Below are 17,657 nucleotides of genomic sequence, written 5' to 3'. Positions count from 1 at the left end.
CAGGATGTGACGTCACTAACTGTCACTTTCAGTTTGCTCAAACCAGTTTGATCAAATTATTTGATGGTGGGACGCGGCCTTCATGTGTTCGGTGACTCTCTTAAGGTTTTGTACCTCATTCTTGATCTCGACTTTAATGTTTGTTTGGTCGAACATTAGTTTCACTAAATTATTTGTAACGCTGGTAAGTTTCTCCATTGCTCTTACCATGGCCGTTATGTCCGAGCTCTCCTCCTTCTTTCTAAGTATCTAGGTATTTTCTGCCCAAGTGAGGAGCTCCTTTGCAAGGTTGTCTCCTCTGGAAGATCCATCTTGATCAGGTCGCTACTCCTGACTGAAGATCTTCCAACAGATCTTCTTCCGAAGATCATAGTCTTCTCCTTCCTCTTCGCTGAGTACTTTCCCTTTGTTCCCTTTACTACAATGAACACCTTATCATCTCATTCATAGCTTGTTCTAGCTGCACCATCACTGGTGACTGGCTCCATTATCCCTTCGTTTTGTTGTTTCCCTTTTTCCTGCATGATTAAATACTTATCCATATAGTTCCCACGAGTAGGGGCGAATTATACTGTCTGGCGAGGCAGTGCGCCCTTGCCAACGCTAAGGCTTGAATTACAAAGGAGTTTTACCAGTTCTCCGAGAGCTCCGTTTGCGACCGTCTGACGTTAGGCCATTCACCACTTAGGCACGGATCGCCTGACACCGTGTGTGGTTGCGGATTTTTTTATCGAGGTTTACTCTTATGCTATATGGAATTTAGTAAAAAATTTGAAAAAATTCAAAAGGTGACTTTTATTGAACACAAATCATCATGATTTTTGTTAAATATTTTTGAACCAATAGATTCTTTTGTAGTAGCAAGTGAAAATTACTGACACTTTTCGAAAATTGTTTTGGAGTCTTCAGAGAGTATCAAAGAGTGTAGCAGAGTAAAACGGATACTGGGAAACTGAAGCTATATTTTTGTGGAATCTTAATATAATTTACTATTCTCAATAAAAATAGTAAATTATTTTATGGATTTAAATTAAAATTAGTAATATTAATTTACTTTACACGCATAGGTTGGCGCCTTTTTAGAATTTAAGCTGGCGCCTTTTTTATAATTTGGGTTGGCGCCTTTTTTATGAGCCAGTCCGGCCCTGGTTGTAACCCTCGCATGTTTAAATTCTTATAATATGAAACAGCGCTTAAAGCTTTTATACTTCCCATTGTGTAATATTATTTTGTTAATTGTAAAATCTGTTAACTGTTAAATGATTGTGTTAAAGTTTATAAAAGGGTTAAACATTTCATTAAAAACGAACACCATTGTTTAATATTTTATTTTTATACTTTATATTATAGTTATTATATATTGTCTATTTTCTTTTGCTTTTCTTCTTGTTTGTATTGTCTGAGGGTAATCGAATTGTATCTGCTGATGCAGACACATGAACTATATTGAAAGTTCCTTCTTGGCCTTCTTTTGTAGCTATAGAAGCGGCATGTTCAGCTTCGTCCACTCGTGTGGTGGTAAATCTCTGTTTGGTCCCCTAAAAATATGCAAATGAATAAATTAAAAATTTGGTGCATATTTGTTGATATAGTGCTTGATAAAAATAGGTCAGACGGATTTAACAATCCGCTTGTTAGACAGATTCAAATTTATTTTAATATAAGTGATAGGCGAGAACTGGAAAACTATGGATGCAGATGAATTAGAGGCTTGATGCAGATTAGTGAGAAACGGTCTCATATGCAGAAGAAAAAGGTGTTCCTCCAAGACAATACACTGGCTCATAAGAGCGTTATGACAATGGCAAAAATTTATGAGTTGAGCTTCGAATTGTTTTCTTATCCGACTGATTATCCTGATTTGACCCCCTCCGATTATGTGTTCTGAAGTCTGAAAAGATAGTTTGTATATATAAATTCAGCGCGAATGAAAAGATACTTGACGAAACAACTATTTTGCAGAGCTTTCAGAAACAAATTATTCGGACGGCATAAAGAATATGCCTGGATCCAGAGTACTAAAAAAAGTTTATTAATAATAAACAAGCAAGCAAGCTGAGAATTTGTTAATAGCTTAACGGTGTCTAGTCGGACAAACTTTGATATACGGGAACACTAGAACAGGGGAAGTTTTAATTGTGGAACAGGTTACAGGTTTCGAACGTCAGACTACGAAAACGTTCCATGTATTTTGTCAGGCAGAACTTCCAATTGATTTGTTACCCATTCATTAAACTCTCATGCAAAAATCAGACTGCTACTTACTATCAACATAATTCCTGTCATTTGACATGTTCTACGTGTCGGACTTATTAAAATGCCCAACTTATTTGTCGGACAAACATTTTTTCCTATATTATATAAAGTTTGCTATTGAATAAACTTGAAAACAACCTGCTAGTTTTCACAATCATAAACTTGTCAGGATGACACGTTTCACAATTAAAATCACGTTCCACAATTAAAACTTCCCATGTTCCAGTGTTCCCATATATCAAAGTTTGTCCGACTAGACACCGTTAAGCTATTAACAAATTTTCAGCTTGCTATTCATCATCATCATTTGGCTCTACAACTATGTGGGTCTTGGCCGCGTTTACTATTTCCCTAAATTGTTGTCGGTCCTGCGCAGCTATTTCCCATTGCTGTACTCCCATTCTGCGTAAATCACTGGCTACTGCGTCATTCCATCTGTTTCTCGGGCGACCAACTGACCTTTTTCCATCGGGCCTTTCCCAGTATGTGGCGTTTAGAAGTCTTTCATCACTTGATCTTAGCACGTGACCCGCCCATCGTATTCTGTTTGCTTTAATGTAGCGTACTATGATTTCATCTCCATATATTGTCTGGAGTTCATCATTGTGTCTTCTTCTCCATTCTCCTGTTGTCTCGTCTCTGCAAGGCCCATAGATAGTCCGCAGTATCTTTCTTTCAACTACCAGTAATTTTGTTGTTTCCCACTGATTCAGAGTCCATGTTTCGCTTTCATGCGTTATTGTGGGACGAATTATTGTCTTGTATACTCTTATTTTTGCTGGTCTTGAGAGTATTTTTGATTTAAGTAAGATCCTTAATGAGTAATATGCCCTGTTTCCTGCAATGATCCTGGCTGCCACGTCCTTTTCATATTTATTTTCAGATGTTATGATCTCTCCCAGGTACTTAAATTCTTTGACGACTTCAAAATTGTATTCATTAATTGTTACGTTTTGTCTAACCCTTGGTCTTGGGTTCTTCGTAACCACCATGTACTTGGTCTTGTCCTCGTTGACATTAAGACCAACTTCCTTGGCTCCGTTCTCGAATAGGGTGAAAACTTCTTTTGCATCTCTGGTGGATTGTGCAATTGTGTCCACGTCATTGGACAGCTTGCTATTAATAAACTTTTTTTTGGGTACGCGGGATCCAGTCCTAGAAGTTGAAAGATACTTGGAGGCCGAATTATGTATTGAATAACCACACAAACACTACTGGGACTATACTTGAGGATTCCATCTTTATGATGATCTTAGATATTATGAAACCAGAACTAATCTTCCCTGAGAAGATTAACACAATCATACATTTAGAGAACAAAAAGTCCCAAATATTAATGGGGACTTAATATGGTTCACTGATGGATCCAAAACTGCCCATGGTACTGGATCAGGAGTCTTTGGGCAAACATGTAATTATAGTATGATAGAATTGATTCAAAAAATGACATAACCCAGACATCCAAAGTGAAAATTATCCTCCAACACCAAATTGTTCTATATGGTCCATAAAATGTTCAGAAAAAATTCACACCTTTTTGAGCGTCAGGTTTGGGGGGGAGAAGTCGGTAAATTAGTAGTTTTTTACGTTTTTCGTCAATATTTCTAAAACTATGAGGTTTAGCATGAACAACCGTCTATACAAAAATGTTCTACATTAAATTTGAAATAAAAAAGGCCCTATACATAATCCTTCTAAAATGAAGGGTTCCAAAGTTACGGAGGTAGTATAATTGGTCCAAAAAAAGGCCTAACCCAGACATCCAAAGTTAAAGTTTTCCTCCAACACCAAATTGTTCTATATGGTCCACATATTGTTCAGTAAAAAGTTACACCATTTTGAGCGTCCGCTTTGGGGGGGGGGGGAGGGAGGAGATATTTCTAAAACTATGTTTAAGCGTAAACAATGTTCTATACAAAAACGCTCTACTTAAAATTTAAAACAAAAATGGTCCTATCCATAATTGTTATAAAATCAACGGTTCCAGAGTTACGGAGGGTGAAATGTGGAGGTTTTCGATACTTTTTATATTTTTTGGGCAATTGATGATGATTTTTGGTGGTGAGGTTGACGTTTCTTCAAGGGCTTATCAGTAACATACCATCGGCCACTGAAATAGCAAATCCTGTTACAAGAAAATTTCTTTCAATCAGTAAAAATATTATAAATTGCCCAAAAAATATAAAAAGCATCGAAAACCTCCACTTTTCACCCTCCGTAACTCTGGAATCGTTGATTTTATAAGAATTATGTAAAACGACCTTTTTTGTTTTAAATTTGATGTAGAACATTTTTGTATAGAACATTGTTTACGATAAAGCATATTTTTAGAAATATTGACAACAAACTTAAAAAAACTACTAATTTACCGATTTCTCCCCGATCTCCCTCCCCCCCAAACCGGACGCTCCAAATGGTGTAACTTTTTACTGAACAATATCTGGACTATATAGAACAATTTGGTGTTGGAGGAAAACTTTTACTTTTAATGTCTGGGTTAGGTCTTTTTTGGACCAATTATACTATACTACCTCCGTAACTTTGGAACCGTTCATTTTAGAAGGATTATGCATAGGACCTTTTTTGTTTCAAATTTAATGTAGAACATTTTTGTATAAAAGGTTGTTCATGCTAAACTGCATAGTTTTAGAAATATTGACGAATAACTTAAAAAAACTACGAATTTACCGATTTCTCCCCCCCCCCCCCCCAAATCCGACGCTCAAAATGGTGTGACTTTGTTCTGAACATTATGTGGACCATATAGAACAATTTGGTGTTGTAGGAGAACTTTCACTTTGGATGTCTGGGTTTGGATCTAGTTATACCATACTAAAAGTGTCTTTAATATAGGTGTCGGGTCATGAAGGGGTGCATGGGAACGAACGAGCAAATATGTTAGCGAAACAAGGCTCGAGAGAAACTTTTGAAGCCCCAGAACCTTACTGTGGCATCACTAAAGATGCTACGGAAAACGAGGTTCAGAAATGGCTGATAAAGAATCATCAAAATAAATGGAGAACCACTCAAGGGCAAATCCAGACTAAAAAACTAATCAAGAATATTGATAAAAAACTCTCGAACATTTTGATTAACCTCAATAAACGAGAGATCAGAATGGTTACTGAAATGGTGACTGGACATTGCCGTTTAAGAAATCACCTATACAAACTAGGTTAAGACGAATGAACCATGGTGCAGAAAGTGCAAAATGGGAGAAGGGACTGCTATACACATAGGTACTATGACATTGCAGTGTGCTAGGTGATGTAAGGCAGGAATTCATTGGTCAACCAGAAGAGATCCTAAAACTAGCAATAAGAATATTGTTGGCCTTCGTTGAGGCCACAAAACTTAAAGGAAAAAAAAACAAGATATGGTTCAAAGGCCTTATGACCAAGTGCCAGAGACTAACGAGTCTCGCCTGAGTTAAGAAGAAGATATCTGGAATCGTTGTATTTAGCTAAAAAAGTAGGCTCTATAGAACTAGATTACTTTTCAGACCACCAATTCGAAAACTAACGCAGATAAAAATCAATTACACACTAATAGCCCAGTAAATGAACGGGAAATACGGCGACGCCGTGTAATTTTCAGGAGCAACTTCGAATTTCATGAAAATTTGGATTTAGGTTCTACTTATCCTCCACTTCAGTTGAAACTGTGCCGTTGGTTGCTTTTACTTGGGGGTGAAAAAAACATAGGTTCAAGATAAGAACGGAAATGGATAAACTGACTGGTTTTAAGCAACTTTTGTTCGATAGAGTTTTTTATGTATGTCAATACTTTACGAGTTATTTGCTTTTGAAAATGTTCATTTTTCGACAAAAAAAACTACGTTTTCAGACTATTTTTTGCAAATAACCCAAAAAGTAAATATTTGATCGAAAAACATATCCTTAGCAAAAGTGTAGCTTATAAAAAACCGAAAAAAATGGTGTATCAGTCAAGTCTATCAATCGAGTAAAAACAAAGTTATAGCTCATGAAAAATACGTTCTTATTCGTCTAATTCCAAATCGAATATTTCAAGGTGAAATCATTGAAAAATTAAGCACTTTTCGGGAAAAACCCATTCAAACTTTTTTAAAGTGTTTATAAAAAGCTTTATTTTAATTGTTTATAAAAGTTTCTAGCTTTAAAAATAAGCGAGTTACGGTCAAAATAAAGTTGGCCCTCTTTTTTTGGCAAAAAAATCATAAAAATCTCCGTGTTTAGCTCCCCAAATGAAATTAATTGCTACCGCTTTACAAACAATTTACTTAATTATCTATTTTTTTTATATGATCTGTCTGTCTCACCGGTTTAAAATGCTTATTTTTGAAAAGGTTATAGTTGAAAAAGCTTGAACGGGTCACTAATCACGAGTGTATACAAATTTTGAACAGCCATATCTTAACCAATTTTTGTCTTACGGAAAAACAAAATGAAACTAGCATATCTATAATAGAAAAACCTACATTTTTTTACTCTTAAGATTTTTCTTACCACTAATATCTATTTTTTAAGTTATTTTGAAAAAAGGAAATTTTTCAAAAATTTTTAGAAAATTTTTTTTACTGTAAAACCAATTTTTTTTCAAAAATAAGCACTTCAAACCAATCAAACTTACAGATCATATAAACAATATACATACAGTTAAAATAAATGGTAACTCGGTAAGGATTCATTCTATTTAGGGTGCTAAATAGAGGGAGATTTTCACGATTTTTTTTTACCAAAAAAGGGGCCAACTTTTTTTTTTTCAGTGTAACTCGTTTATTTTTGATGCTATAAACTTTTGTAAAAAAAAGATATAAATCTTTTATTAGATAGTTTAAAAATGTTAATAAGCTTTTCCCGAAAAGTGCTTAATTTTTCGGAGATTTCGCGATGAATTATTCGATTTGGAATTAGACGAATAAGAACGTATTTTTCATGAGCTACAACTTTGCTTTTACTGAATTTATAGACTTTACTGATACACCATTTTTTTTCCTTTTTTTTTAAGGCTACACTTTTGCTAAGAATATTTTTTTCGGTAAAATATTTACTTTTTGAGTTATTTGCGAAAAACGGTCTGAAAACGTAGTTTTTTTGTCGAAAAATCAACATTTTCAATCGCGAATAACTCGAAAAGTATCGACTTACGTAAAAAACTTTATAGAATGAAATTTGCTTATAATCTGTCAATTTATCTATTTCCGGGCTTATTTTAAACACGCGTTTTTCACCCACCGAGAAGGCTGACTGTGACCCCCCAAGTAAAAGCAACCAACGGCACAAATTCAACTTTGAAGTGGAGGGTAAGTAGAACCTAAATCCAAATTTTCATGCCATTCGGAGTTGCCCCTGAAAATTACACTCCAAAACGGTCATTTATTGGGCAATAACTATAAATTTACCACTAATATTTGATATGTTAACTTACTATATGACTTAGTTCGGACACAGACTTGCTTGTTTCTGGTGCGCATTTTTTAGTGCTGAATTGTGTTGCAGCGTTACCTAATGATTTTTGTTTTACAAAAGACTTTCCTGTATCTACACTCGGTTCTGGTTTAATATCTTGAGCCATAAATGATGTAGTTGATGTACTGCCAATGGGACTATCGCTAGCCCTCCGCTGAGTATTATTAATATCTAAAAAACTATTACTAATTGACGGTTTACCATGAAAGCTTCTAGAAACTCTGGAAAGAGTTAACGGTTCTATGTATTTTTCTTTTACTAACACAGCTCCTGGTTTTATTCTTGTCTGGTCTTGCTCTTGTTCCAATTTCATAATTTTGTCACAATCAACGCTTTCAGCTCTTTTAACATTTCTATTTTCCAGAAACTGCTCTTTTGATGCTGACCATTTATCAGATCCTGTGCTAGGTATATCTATAGAGACATTTGTGACCCCACTATCCAAAAGGGATGATTTCTTATTTACGATTTTAATATTTTTCCTTTCGAATTCACTGGAATTTAGTGATTCAGTCTGTTCTGCGTCCTTAATTTGTTTTGAGCTGTCTAGCTTGAAGACATTAGTAAATATGTCCACATTTTTTGTTAAAGAAGAAAGAGGGTTTGTGCTTGTTGGTTGAGTCTGGAATAAATTGTTAGATTCCATCGGTTTGGGGCTAGTGGGGTGGTTAAATATGTTATTTAAAACAACTACTGTGTCAGTTAACGTGCTGTTGCTATTATCTCCTACTGTTTCACTGTTTTCTATATCTTCTGTTACTGTAATATCGAAATCAGCAGCAGAACCGACGGTAAGATCATTGGTGTTGAAATCAACTTCGGATCCAGATACTGGAGTAACATCTCCACTTTCGGAACCTGAAAAATACGCAATAAAGCCTAAATATCAAGTAAATATTCAAACCACATTATTAATAAAAATGTTAATAAAAAAGCAGCACACAGGAGTGGCTCCATCTACAGAATGTTGCTGGAGCCAATATGCTAAATGAAATCCGAAGCTTCCACGGCCAGACTCAGAATTAACAAGCCTTCTTCCCGATTTGGATCGCATCCAGAGATTAAAAGTGAATCTGTTGAAACCAACTAATCGAGTCTATTAAATCTATTATAAACAATTTTTCGTTATCAGTGGTTTCACGTTAATTACACCTGTCGTGAAACAGACCCAAATACCTGTTTTTGCAGGTGGTCAGGGTCGGATCCTTTTTATTGACAAAGAGTGTTTAATGAAATTAATTAACCACGGAAAATAATGATGTAAATGTCTCACAAACATATTCTTTATCTACATCAAAAGTTCAGTTTCCTTCTAAAAAGAATGCGATCATTTTTAATGCACTAAACAACACCAAACTTCAAGAATACCTCATCCCCCTGGGAAATATAATCCAACCCAACACTCGCATCTGTATGTACCTATCTAGCAAACAACTGGTAGAAGATTTCATGACCAACAGAGGATACATTGAAATTCAAGGCGAAATTGTTCGAGCTAGGAAATTAATAACACCAGCAGAGAGGATTGTCCTCTCCAACGTAAGCCCCTCCATACCTCATGAAATACTAATCAACGAATTACATAATATTGGTTTAGTACCGGCTTCACCTATGACATTCCTTAATATTAGTGCCACCTTACCTGAATACAACCATATTCCCAGCTTCAGGAGGCAAATATACATCAGTCCCCACAATTTAACACTTCTGGAATCATTTCTACTTGAGTTTGATAACACCTATCATAGGATTTTCATATCACAAGATGGCTTGTCTGCTACAATTGCAAGAAGCCTGGCCACAAAACATCTCAGTGTTCCGAATCAACAGTTCTAGAGGATCAACATTCAAATAATGAAAAATCTTTACCCAGCCTAGGTAATGCAGCTTCGCAACAAACACATACACCATCTGAAGAAATGTCAATCTCCCATGTTTCCACCAATGCAGATTCCCAACATAATATACATCTGGTATTAGAAGAACCAACGTTAGAATCCCACGATTCAAACACAACAACCGCGATAACAAACATTGTTCAAGAATCTAACTCTCATAAGCGTACCGTTGACGATATAACTTCACCTGAAATTGAGTCTTCTTCAGCATAATGCGAGTCGTTCCGTGAGCCTAAAATTCTGCCAAAAATCAAAAAATCTAAAACTGTTTCAACGGAAAGTAGTAGTAACTCTATATCACTGCTACTAGAACCCGCAAAAACGTTCATTGAAAATCATTCTCCATCTTTCGTTCTTGATTACAACCAACTGATATGCTTCTAACTAACATTACCGGCTCTGCTGATCCCTTGAGTATCATTCAAGAATACACAAAATATTACTTCGCTCTAATTAATATGTTCGAAAAAGTATATCCCCACTTAAAAGACAGAAGTATAAAGCGCAAATTAACATCTATTAAGAAGAAAATTCATGTTTACCTTGGTAAAGAGATTTCTGACTCTGACAGTGACACTTCTCAATTAAGTCAAAAATAACATTCACGTCATTACTTCAATAGAATATTGATGGATTTTTCCATCACCTCGCTTTTCTCCAACTACTTATTACTGAGCAATTACCTGATATAATATGCTTACAGGAAACTAATTTAAACTGTTTGCTTTGTTCAAAGCCCTACAATATATTAACAGCAAAAACATCTCCTACACTGTCATTCTTTCCGATTGCCTCTCCGCTGTTAAAGCTATGCAAAATCTATATCCGAAACATCTCATAGAAAAAAATGGAAGTTCAGATAGCTCAAGAAAATTCCAGAACAGTAAACTTCTTGTGGATACCTTCGCACATTGGTATCGATGGCAACGAATTGACAGATATAAGTGCTCGCGATGCTATTGGTAGTGAGGAATCGGAGGTCGAACATCGGAGTGTGGCAAGTGATTTAAAAGCCTTTTTTTTTTAAATAAAGTGTTAATTAAGTGCGTGGAACCGGGATGGGAGTGGCAAAATTCGGTTTCGAAACTAAAACTGGTCAAAGTGACATCTCTCCGTGGCAACCAACAGCAACAAGCAGAAGATCCCAAATAATCCTAACACGTTTGAGACTAGGCCATAGTAGGTATACACACGCACACCTATTCCACAAACAGCGAAGCTCCAAAGTGTTCCGTTTGTAATGTAGCAGACAGTATAGTTCATTTCTTAATTGATTGTCCTAAATATAGTATTGAAAGACGTATATCATCCCGAACAGCTTACAATTGTTACTGGGAAAGAACTTTGATTACAGGAAACTAATAGGGTATTTATCTTGTATCAATATGTTGTACAAAATTTAATCATGTAAGTATCAGATATTACTGTTATTTGTATATATTATAACCGTTATGTCGCTAATATCCTTCGGGAGGATGCGGCTTTATTTAAATAAAAAAAAACTAATCTAGTCTATATTAGAGTTTCATATCCAACTATTCCTTGGATATTAAAATGGGAGGAGATCCTTATTTTGGACTACTGAAATCTCTTTAAGATATGAGAACCATCATTCTACAGATTGAATTTAAACGACGGGGATGGTATGGCAGCTAAGCGTCCAAAACTGATGGTACAGGGTCTTCTTCCGTTTAACTCAAGGAGGCTGTGTTGGTATGCTTTTTCTGGGACACAGGTAATCAATTTACACTTGTGTTCTGGATAATGGGCAAGTGTTAGTGTAGCACCACAGATACTAAAAGAGAGACTTGAGCCTCACGCTATAGCTAACGTGCTACCCTCATCTGGAGACGGATTTATAGGGTATTGGTTTTGTCAGAACAGGATAGAACAGTGGCCACCAATTATGTTCCCCCAGGGTCCCTTTCGAAAACCTATGACACTTCCGGGGTCCGGAGATAATGCTACCTGTTTCTGATTGTTCTGATTCGATTTCTTTGAGGATTCTTGTAAAACATATCCCCTATAAACAATTCAGACGGGTGCCGGGCGAAATTTTTGGGCAGAAATTGTTTAACAGTTTTTTTTAACAAATTCAAAACATCACCTTTTTCACCCGAGAATATGTTTTTAGCATTTCTAGGTCATCTTAAACAAAAAAGATCTGTCATTTTTCTCAAAGGATGATATGTTTTAAGCGAGTTGAAATCTGAAAAATGAGATAATAATCATTTTTGAAGCTTGAAAACTCATGTGAAAATTATTATTTCTGAGGTTGTCCAGTGCCTAATATATATAATTGAAGTTTAAATATTCAAGTTGTTTTTAATAATTGTTAATAATAATGCGCGTGCACCCGACCATTAAGCCGCCGTGGCGGCACGTCGCTCTATAGGGTGCGTATCGCACTATATGATTGGCGTATTTAATTAGCACATTGGCAATAATTAATTGAATAAATAAATAAATTATTTAAAAAAAACTATAACTATGTTAATAATATATTATAAAATTTTAATAAATGTCAAGTATTTGTTGTGAGTTTTTCGCATAAGTACGTATAATTAGTGTGACCAACTAGCCCGAAAAATTCGGGACATGGCCCGAATTACGAAGTCGTGTCCCGGCGTCCCGGACAAGGCTTCCGGGCCATCCAAATTTTCGATGTTTGGTAAAATTCTATTTTGAATACGTTATTTTTCTAAGAATTCACATCAAATTGAGTTGGTGGGACGAAAAAAGTCGACAATTTCTAGAGTGTAAAATTCTATACCACATCCAAAATGCATACATTTTATATGGTGGTATTATATTTCATCGCAAGACAAATATGATTTTAAGAAACACGCTACAATAGTAAGAAGTAATCGACATAAAAATTTTCTGAAGCGGTTTTCTTTTGGCATGTTTGACAATTATATTTTTAATGGTATTAAGCCACCATTGGTTGTAATGATAATTACATTTTTATATTAACCTAAGGTTATATTTAGATGGAAATCCAACATTAGTTGATTTTCTAAATTTTCCTTTTTTGAGAACAATTTCCGGATTGGAAGTCGAAAGTGAAAAACTAACAAAAATGGAATTATCATTACAACAAATTGTGGCTAAATCCCATCAAAAATATCGTCAAGATAAAAATATTAAATAGGTAATAAATAAAATGATAATATTAAAGTTCTATGTTAAAAAAATGGCCCGATTTTCATTAAAGAGCCCGGATTTCAGGTAGTTTTTTCAGACTTGTCCCAAATTCGACTGAATTGGAGTTGTCGCACTATGTATATTTATGTTGTACGTTTCAAATATACAGAGAAAGCTTTGAAAGCTACATTTTTATTATTAAAGTTCTATGTTAAAAAAAATGGCCCGATTTTCATTGAAGAGTCCCGGATTTCAGGTAGTTTTTTCAGCCTTGTCCCGAATTTGACTGAATTGGAGTTGGTCACACTACGTATAATATGTATACGTGCGACAAAGACGCATCATAAAGTGCAACGCGCGACGATTAACAATTAAAAAACAATGGTCTATATTGAAATAAGCCCCGATTATTCGTTAGAATCTTGAAATTGGATGTATAGACTTCAATACTTCAATTTAGGCACTTGTCAACATGAATAACATGAACTAATAATTTACACATGAGTTTTCAAGTCTCAAAAATGCGTATGCGTGTTTTCGCATTTTTCAGATTTTAAATCGCTTATAACTCAAAAACTATAGTCTTTTAAGAAAAATGATAAGATACCTTTTTTGTTTAAAATCCCAAAAATACATTTTTCGGGACAAAAAGGTAATTTTGAATTTGTTTAAAAAATTGTTTCCTATGTAAAAAAATTTACAACCTCTCTAAAGTTTGGAATGAGTTTAATGCAACTGATTCTCATTAGGGAGAAGATATATTCATCTGTTAGCTGAGATCTGTATAAAGTTGTCTTGAAAAAGCGGCTCCGCACACATAAGTTGAGCCAAATATAGTACACAATTTCATGGCCAAACATTTTCAAAACTGCAAAACACTATATTCTGAATTTAATTGCGGTCCGCGAAACTAGTCTAGGATCCGGATGCGGACCGCGGTCCGCCAATTGGTGACCCCTGGGATAGAATACCTCCTAAATTTTAGACAAAACTCCCACGCGCCCTGCTCTACCCAAATCGGACTGCCTAAATACCGTCACGTTGCCAGAAGCAAACATTAAGCCATATCGTAAAATTTCAATAACTTACCTTTTGGTTTATTATTATTGGCATAATATTCGGTAAATTCTATCGATTGAGGAACATCTTTTTCAAACGAATCCAACAGCATTCCAACATTTTCTAAATCTTGATCTAATCCCGGCACTGCCGGAAACATTTTGTTGAAGTTATCCACAGTAATACTAAAAATGAATGTTAGTTATGAAGAATACAGATAGATGACAGAGATAAAATGAATGAATACAGGTGATAAATACAAGGAAAAAGGTGCAGGGTGTTTGATGGTATCGTTAGATTCAGTCTACGCCATAATACACTAATAACGCCGATTTTTTATTACGGTCCTACTATTATAGGATTCGATACACAATTCTTGAACATGAGAGGCTACATCAGCGCGTCATCGATATTAATTCGAGAAATAGTAGCCGCACCGCTTTTCGAAGGTTCTGCGAACCTTTGGCAACAGTGCGTCGGCAGGATGTAACACTAGGTTTGTTCCAACTCGATACAAAACCGTTCTTAAACGGTTACAGGTATGCGCAGTAACGAAAAATGTGTTACTGCGCATAATTATTCGTTATTGCGCATGCGCGTAACGATTCAAGAACGCTTTTGTGTCGAGTTGGAACAAACCTACTATCAAAAACGAAGGCACGATACTGTGATAATATACATTGTGATGAAGTTGACTATTTCTCTGTTGCCAAATCAATCAATTAAGTTCGATTTCTTACTATACATAATCGATTTTAATAGTTCCAATGTGACACAAAATCTAGACATGGAATAAAAAAGTTTATTTGAAAAAAGTGTAATTTTTTGTTCTTCTTAATGGCGATACATACTCGTTTTGTAATATTTTATTTAATTATAGAGTAATTTCCACATACTAACATATTTCTCAAATTGAGCTCTGTACCGCCATTCTTTACTCTATTACGTATATGTGTGCCAAATAACTCAACAAAATATTCAAAATTAAAGCTGCAATCTTGGAACGCGTTTTCCGTCTTGATGACCCGCTGATGTAGCTTTATAACGAATGTTTTAAAACCTGTTCTAAAACCTCTGGTATATTAAGTATGTGCTACATCTGTCTTCTACTAACGCAATTGTTCATACAACCGCTGCAGGTTGAAATTTAAATCTTTTCAATGCCTAGGTTACTATTTATTTATACGATCAAGGAAAAATGAACAAATCTTAAAAATTCTTGAAAGGTGTTATGAAAAATTTCGGGCCAATGCTTCTTAAATGCAATCATTTTTTTTTTCGAATCCTGAAAAAAAACTAATAAATATTTTTGAAAAATTTAAACGAAGAATGAAAGATTGCATTATTACCGAGGGCCGAAAGTCCCTTAGAATAAACAAAAAGTATCTTTTGAATGAGATATTTGAAATTAAAAACACACTCAATTTTCTCTTCTTTTTCACCCCTGTAACTTACTAAAATTAACATTATAAAAGTTTTCAGGAACTTTCGACCCTCTGTAATAATGTAATATTTCATTCTACGTTTAAATTTTTCAAAAATACTTATTGGTTTTCTCAGGATTCGAAAAACATGAATGCATTTAAAAAGCCTAGACCCGAAATTTTGCGCCCACGCTCTTAAAGCTCGAAGCCCACGCTAAAAGTAAACACTTTGTACGGAGTTAAAAAAAAATTCTCAGAATTGTTTTTATAAAATACCTATGTTAACAAAGCTTTCACCTTTTAGTATTAATTTGTAAACAATAATAAGATAATAAATCAAGAGGAAAGAAATAAAGTTAAAAGAATGATAAGGAGAGTAAACGAGGAACAATGAGAAGAAGTATTATTTTGTGTTTTAATATTGATTGTAGACTAATTTATTTTATATTTTTATGTTCTCTCATGTAGAAACATCTATAAATGGGCACACTTTGTTCTCCTCAATACCTTCATTTTAAACTTACCTTCTTCTATTAAAAACAATTATTAATATGGTTGGTACAGTACAAAAACTGTTGCACGTCATTATTTACGTCAGAGATCTAAGTTTACATTGTAGACGATTTACAAAAAAATCCTGAATTCATTTTAAATTAAATATATCAGATAATTATTGCAGAAGTGGATTATACAACCATAGAGTTATATATTAGCATAGAGAGAGTGTCATTCAGAGCGAAGTGACGACACCATCTTTTTTATTTGGATTAGTGCTGTTTCACTCTTACGCATAGTAAAGCTGCTACAGTTGTCCTCCTCTTCCGTGCCTATATTCACACTGAATGTCATCATAGATTTTCGATACAATGTGTTAGAAAGAGATGCAGCAAACCAGTCCATGAGATCTTGTCGACAGGAAGCACGGAAGGTAGGCTCCCTCTATGTTAATATATACCTCTATGTATACAACAAAACAAATTATTAATATTCAATGTGAATAAATAAAAACAATAAACTATAAAAGAATATATAAAGCATTCAAAATCGTAAATAATAAAACAAATCTGAAGTGTCAACACCGCACCTGTCAAATAAGTGTTACCACTTTATGCTAAAATGTCACCTTCTATCGATTGCAGTTAAAGTGTAATCCAGGCAAGTGTGCTTCATTAAAACGCGTTACAATCCACTTATACAAATTATATGAAACAAGTTATGGTGTATTTATTTGTTTACATTAATAGAAATCTTCATATATTATTTCTACGCGTATAAACTAGAAGTCAAACAATAAGGAATGCACGTCATAGTTTTAATGACATCATAACCCACCGGTACAAACTTAACGACACACTGTTTCTCTTTGTCGTTAAGAGTGTGAAACAAAGATAACTAACTTTACTATAAGTGTCAAACTGACATTGTCCGATATAAGGTTATGTAAGATGTTTGGTTGTTTATTTTTCTTCTTTTTTATTGCCTTTGTGAGCTGTGCCCATTTAGCCAGCAACATTTCTTAAAATTAACGCCTAATTAAACCTACCATACAACACGACCAATCAAGGATAGGGCAGGGAAAGTGAAGTTGGTGAAAAAATAAACTGTTGTTAAAATATAAACTAAATAAATAAAATATAATTGGAAAACAATAATTTGACATTATATTTAACCTACAATATTATGACATACGTCAGTTACCATTTACCATCTGACCAAATATAATAATGAAGTCATATATACCTAATCGTCACTACTTTCAGCCAGTAAAATGTTCGCAGTAATAGCAATGGCATGTCAAAAAATCTGATTATTCCCTATATATTTTTTCAAATTTAGAATATGGCAACAAGGGGAAAATTATGTGCATTCCTTACTGTTTGACTTCTAGTTTATAATAAAATATGTCTAGTGAGTGTAATTCCCGTTTACTTGGCTAAACGATTCTAAAAAGGAACATAACTACGACTTTTTTGTGTTGGTATCATCTTACGTCACTTGCTATGACGCGGATGACGTGTAACGGTTTTCATACTGTACGAACCATAGCTAAATCTAACTTATGAATCTTAATATTTCCAGTGGTGTCTATTATTTGTTCTCACACTTTGTCAGAGTCTGGTATGTAGATTACACTGCACGTTTTCACTGACACTAGCACATTACATCACAAACACAATTGCCAACTTCGTTTAGAGTCCTCTTAGATATTAAAGTTATAAAAATCTACAATCTATGTTTACGTTGATTTCTTCTGTTATAATGGTCAATTTCAAGTTCATACAATATCACTGAGAATTGTACTTAGATATCATAGCTCCAGGCTAGCTTTAGAACTTGTTTATGTAAACAATTTTGAATTTCTTACTACGAACGATTCCAATTTTGAAACTTTGAAGTCCTGTCTGATTCTTGTTGATATGTTT

General features: G+C 34.5%; 1 protein-coding gene across 10 annotated transcripts in view; it reads right to left on the bottom strand.

Annotated features, from left to right (window-relative positions):
- Nucleotides 1–1,313: 1,313 nt before the first annotated feature.
- The window catches only part of LOC114326158 (inositol hexakisphosphate and diphosphoinositol-pentakisphosphate kinase 2), a 228,343-nt gene continuing 211,999 nt past the window's right edge, over nucleotides 1,314–17,657 (bottom strand). For all 10 annotated transcript variants that reach the window (XM_050653997.1, XM_050653998.1, XM_050654002.1 and 7 more), the window contains 3 exons: nucleotides 13,841–13,995; nucleotides 7,666–8,564; nucleotides 1,314–1,538 (listed from right to left, as the gene is read on the bottom strand). In XM_050653997.1, the coding sequence (XP_050509954.1) occupies nucleotides 1,365–1,538; nucleotides 7,666–8,564; nucleotides 13,841–13,995 (1,228 nt within the window). In that variant the 3' untranslated portion in view covers nucleotides 1,314–1,364. The remainder of the gene's footprint in view (nucleotides 1,539–7,665; nucleotides 8,565–13,840; nucleotides 13,996–17,657) is intronic.

The sequence above is a fragment of the Diabrotica virgifera genome, chromosome 6, assembly GCF_917563875.1.
Source record: "Diabrotica virgifera virgifera chromosome 6, PGI_DIABVI_V3a".
Lineage (NCBI taxonomy): Eukaryota > Metazoa > Arthropoda > Insecta > Coleoptera > Chrysomelidae > Diabrotica > Diabrotica virgifera.
Note: the sequence above shows the minus strand (reverse complement) of the source record. Positions and strands in the feature narration are given on the sequence as shown.